This window comes from Verticillium alfalfae, genomic scaffold (assembly GCF_000150825.1).
Source record: "Verticillium alfalfae VaMs.102 supercont1.20 genomic scaffold, whole genome shotgun sequence".
Taxonomy (NCBI): domain Eukaryota; kingdom Fungi; phylum Ascomycota; class Sordariomycetes; order Glomerellales; family Plectosphaerellaceae; genus Verticillium; species Verticillium alfalfae.
The window spans coordinates 46,120-51,074 of NW_003315019.1; the positions used below are offsets into that span (position 1 = coordinate 46,120).

Here is a 4,955-nt window from a genome sequence, read left to right on the forward strand (position 1 = left end):
CCGCTGCTTTCAGGTGTACTTCCCTCCTGCGCAGCTTGGCGCTTGTTGTATCTGTACGTTTCAGTGGTGAGCCACTTGACCACGAGGAGTTTTTGGAGTTCTATGGCGTATGTACACTATGATTCCCAATACAGTCTGATGTGGCAATACTCCACCACTCCCCCGTAGTTGTATGAAACACCAATGACCAATGATGGTGACACCGTGTGTTGGCCGATCACAAGTGATGACGATCCCAGCTGGCTGACGGCCCCACCTCAGTGCCAGAATGGAATGCTGGTCGCGCGACTGCCATTTGTCGGTGTCCAATGTTCGCTTCCGACAACATAACACCACGTGACAGAGGCTACTTCGAATTCAAAGTTGATTGTGAGGACACACAGGACAAAGTCCCCTGACTAGCGAGCAGGCGCGTACCTGGAATCCGAGAATTGACCTCTTAGAAATGAATCATCAAACCCTGAGCTCTTCATGCGAAATCAGACATGTAGATCAGGCCAGATGACGCATCCACACCTATTTGGTGGCAGACCAGTATAAGAGACGGGGCACGGCTCACTTGAGACACAACTGGCACACGTTCAGACGCGATCGACGCAACCACACCGTATCCAGCCCCGTACAGCACACCATATCACCATGACGCAGACCTTCAACGTTGCAATCAGCTACCCCTTACCCGCTGAAATGACGCTCAAGGATGTCAAACGGGTGATCCGAAGCTTAGGTGGGACGTTCCACAAACGGGACTTCGCGACGGCTACCGTCTTGTGCATCTCTAAGGATCTATATCGAGATCTTTATCATACCAGCCTCGAGATAGAACAGCAGGGAGGGTCTGTTGTCTCCTTCGACTGGCTTGAGGATTCATATCAGGCGGGCTATTTTCTGGACCCCCTTGAATATCACCTTTCTCAAGAACGATGGGTCCTGTGTGAGGAAGATGAAGAGAGTAAAGAAGATGGTGAAGAAGAGAGCGAAGAAGAGAGTGAAGAAGAGAGTGAAGAAGAGAGTGCAGAACAAAGTGAAGAAGAAAGTGAAGAAGAGAGTGAACAAGAGAGTAGAGGAGAGAGTGAAGAAGAGGAAGAGAGTGAGGACGAGAGTGACGAAGAGAGTGAGGGAAGGGAGTCAGGGAAGGTGAGGACGAAAGTGAAGAAGAGGGTGAGGCACAGCGTGTGGAATACAGTGATACTATCGCTGCATTATTTGGTATGTTCCGCTCTCTCTTGCTGACAGCGGTCGAGCAAGAGAGAGAGAGCGAGAGTGAGGCACAGCGTATGGAATACTGTGGTCATATCGCTGTCTTACTCGGTAGTTTCGACATTCTCTTGATGAAAGAGGTCGAAAAAGAGATGGAAGGCAAGAGTGAGGCAGAAGTTGAGGAAGAGAGTGAGGAGAGTGAGGAAGAAACGACTGCTACTCGATTCGACCCCAGAAGGCCTTTGTATAACTGTGGCATTGTCATAGCCGACAAGTCCCCCTATCTGACCCAGGCGCAGCTCGTGGAAGAAGTTGGTCATCTTGGAGGGGTATTATTACCTAGTATTTCGACGGATACTACTCATCTTGTGGCCTCACCAGCGATTTACAACAAGCTCCCACAAGCTGTCTTCTCGCGGTTCCCCAACGTCTCCTTTGTCAACCATGATTGGCTAGACGCCTGCTCGCAACAGGGGTCTCTAGTAGACGTTGGTCCGTACATACACGACAGACTGGATGAAGACGAGAGCGAAGAGGAGGATGAAGACGAGAAAAAAGACGAGAAAAAAGACGAGAGCGAAGACCAGAGCGAAGACGAGGATGAAGACGAGAAAAAGGACGAGGATGAAGACGAGGGCGAAGACACAGACAACCCGAGTTGTGATTCTAGAGAAAAGATTAGCTGATGGCGTACTCCTCAATTACCTCATCAGCTGAAGCATAAGGCAACATTTGACTACCGCTCGTCTGTTTGCCTTCCTTGAGTATCAATCTGTCGATGACGGGTTGCGTACGGTGCTTTCACCTGATCCTGGCAACGTACCAGACCATTGTGAGGATGCGCATGATGTACATATATTGGTATGCAATTACGCCATAATACTCCAGCTGGATATGGTGTTGCCGATCAGGCATGGTCCTTTCTGCGACCCCAGGGGTACTTACACCTGTGGGTCTGCAGGATCCTCATTTGATGCATTCATTCTCTAGCTACCGCCCCGGTAGTATTCAATCCGTTCTACGGTTATTGGCAACTGGCCAATGGTCGTCCGGGAGTGACTGCAGGAAAGTCTCCTTTTGTACCATAACAACAACAATCAATCCACTTTGTTCAATTTCGTGGTGACAGTTATGAGCCCGGGCGACGATCCAGCTCGTTGACCTTCGATACGTACAGCAGGGCGCCAAGGTCCCAGATCGGGACCACGGCCAGTACGCCTGCTGCGGAGCGGTCTACAGCTGGATCACCGCTGCAGTTCAACAGTCAATCGACGCGGACGTTTCGCCATTGACGACAACCGGCCAAGGGCCATCACCATCATCCTCCAGGAGAGCAATCACCTCTCTACGACCTGTCGAAGCAGGAGAAGTGAGCTCCTCGACATCCAATTGCGCCTCTGAGCCGTGCGGCCAAGGGCCTGAATGCACGCGGGGTCAATTGACGACATCCAACATACACGCGATCAGTCGCGACCATCGAACGACCTCCCCGACTGTCTCCGACAACGCCCCGGGCCCCCTCAAGATGGACTCTGAGGGCCAAGAAGCCAACAGCCCCATCGCTCGAAGATGAGACGAGAGATCTCAGCACACAGCTGACGTTGTACAAGATCCATTTGGACATCTACAACAGGGAGTCAGCGGGCCTCCAGGAGGTCCAGAAATACATCCTCAACACAGTCGACAGGAGCCTTTCGGCCGTCTTCATGAACGAGGAAAGCAGCCAAGAATGGCTCAAGGCGTTAAAGGACCATTTCGCCCCTTCCGACATGGGACAGAAACAATACATTCGTCAACGCTGGGAGGAGCATATGTCGATGATCAAGAAGATGGACCACGAGAAGTGGGTTGACGACTTCATTCTGCTCTGTATCGACGTTGAGAAGCATGGGATTCCTCAGCTTAAAGAAGCCGCAGATCAGAATATCCAATTCCTTCGGGCAATTCTTTTCCGTGTCTCCAGGGTGGGCCGAAGCAGAGTGCGCCCACCAAGTTCGCCGGGAGCTAGACGATCGTGATGGAGGGAAGGTACTGGCGCTGAGGTACAAGAGCTACCTCAGAGACTACCAGCCACATCGCCTCACCACTAAACTTCTCAGACGTCCTTCTACAACGACTCGGCGACCTTTATAGGCAAGGATCGGAACGGTCAAAGTGCTCAAAGGAGTGTCCAGGATTCCCCTCGCGACTCTCCTCAACAGTCAAACAGCCTGCCGGCTCGCAGATTGTTCTGCGACTGTGTACAGCAGAAGAGGGCACCCAAGGCGTGTCAGCCCATTTGTCTGTGCCCAAATATCGCAGAACACCGGAGGAAGAAAAGCTATCAACCCGACCAGAGCCTGCTAGACTACATTGACGAAGCGAAGAAAGGGATGAAGCCAAGCACGTTGCAATTCTGGAATGAGAAAATCAAGGAGGACAAAAAGAAGCAACAAGAGGCAAAAGGCACTAGCGGGGCCGCAGTCTCTGCTTTCAACAATTCCTTCAGTAATGACGATGCCCGGAGCTACGAGGGCGAGTACACCAACTACATGAGCAACTTCTCCCTAGCCGATTCAGACGAGTTTCAGCAAACTACCCGAGGAGGGGATCTCCGTCACGAGTTCTTGATCGATTCGGGCACACCCAACCACATTACCAACAACAAAGACCTCCTTAGCAGCTTCCGTGAGGCCACCGACACTGTAAGGTACAGAACGGGGGGAGGCAAATCAAACCCTGTCGAAGGGTATGGCACGATGACCATTGAAACTCTCGACAGCAAGCAGAACGTCATCAGAATCACCTGTCATGATGTCTCGTACATCAGAGACTACCCAACAACGCTCGTTTCAGCCAGGCAGCTCCAGCGTCAAGGACTCGGACTGGACTCGCTCAGGAGCATGCTGTTCAACCCAGCCAGTGGCTCAGAGATCCCACTGCAGGAGAAGGGTGGCCAGTATGCAGTGAACACTCTACACAGCATCACTTCCTTCTATCACTCCAAGAAGCAGAGAGCCGCAATGGTCAGCGACTCGAGGCTCTGGCACGAACGGCTGGCTCACGCCCACCCAGAGGCCATACAGCAGCTGCAATACAGCTGTATTGGAGTTGGGGTAAAGGGGCCAACAACATTCGAGTGCGAGTCTTGCGGGGTAGCAAAATCCAAGAGAATTGTGTCTCGGAGACAGCCAACGTACACGACGACGGATCCATTCGAGCGCGTCAACCTGGATTTTTTCAGCCCTGGAAGGTCATACAACGGCATGGAGTCGTGTCTCGTAATCACAGACGCCTACTCGGGGAAGATCGTTGTCAGGATTCTACCTGCAAGAGCAGATGGCTTCCAGGCATTTATCAACTTTGAGATGTTTTTATGGAGACAGTACCAGTTGGTCATCAAGGTCCTGAGAGTTGACTGGGACTCGGCACTACGCAGCAATCTGGTTACTTGGTCAGAAGAGCGCGGCATCCTCTTGGAGAGATCAGCCGCCAGGACACCAGAACAGAACGGTGCTGCAGAACGCAACGGAGGCACGATATTCACCATTGCACGAACCCTTACCTCGGCTGCCGGGTTCCCGGAGGATTTGTGGCCAGAGGTGGTACAAGCCGCCGCATATCTCCACAACCTCACGCCGAAGGGGCGCCTGCAGTGGGCAACACCAGAAGGAAAGCTGAACGACTGGCTCAATTCCAAGGGTCTTGCTGCTCGAACCACGGCTCCAGGCCTAGCTCACCTGCGAAGATACGGGTGCAGGGCATATCCTCTCACG

At 52.4% G+C, this 4,955-nt stretch overlaps 2 protein-coding genes across 2 annotated transcripts in view; both read left to right on the forward strand.

Moving 5' to 3' along the window:
- Positions 1-168, forward strand: part of VDBG_10174 (predicted protein) — a gene marked incomplete at both ends in the record, with an annotated part of 1,042 nt that extends 874 nt beyond the window's left edge. The window contains one exon of the mRNA XM_002999579.1: positions 135-168. Coding sequence (XP_002999625.1) covers positions 135-168 — 34 coding nt within the window. The remainder of the gene's footprint in view (positions 1-134) is intronic.
- A 471-nt stretch (positions 169-639) lies between these two features.
- Positions 640-1,886, forward strand: VDBG_10175 (predicted protein; the record flags this gene model as incomplete). The annotated part of the gene is made up of 2 exons (XM_002999580.1): positions 640-1,209; positions 1,251-1,886. 2 exons carry the CDS (start codon positions 640-642, stop codon positions 1,884-1,886), a joined length of 1,206 nt encoding a protein of 401 aa, XP_002999626.1.
- Positions 1,887-4,955: the final 3,069 nt, after the last annotated feature.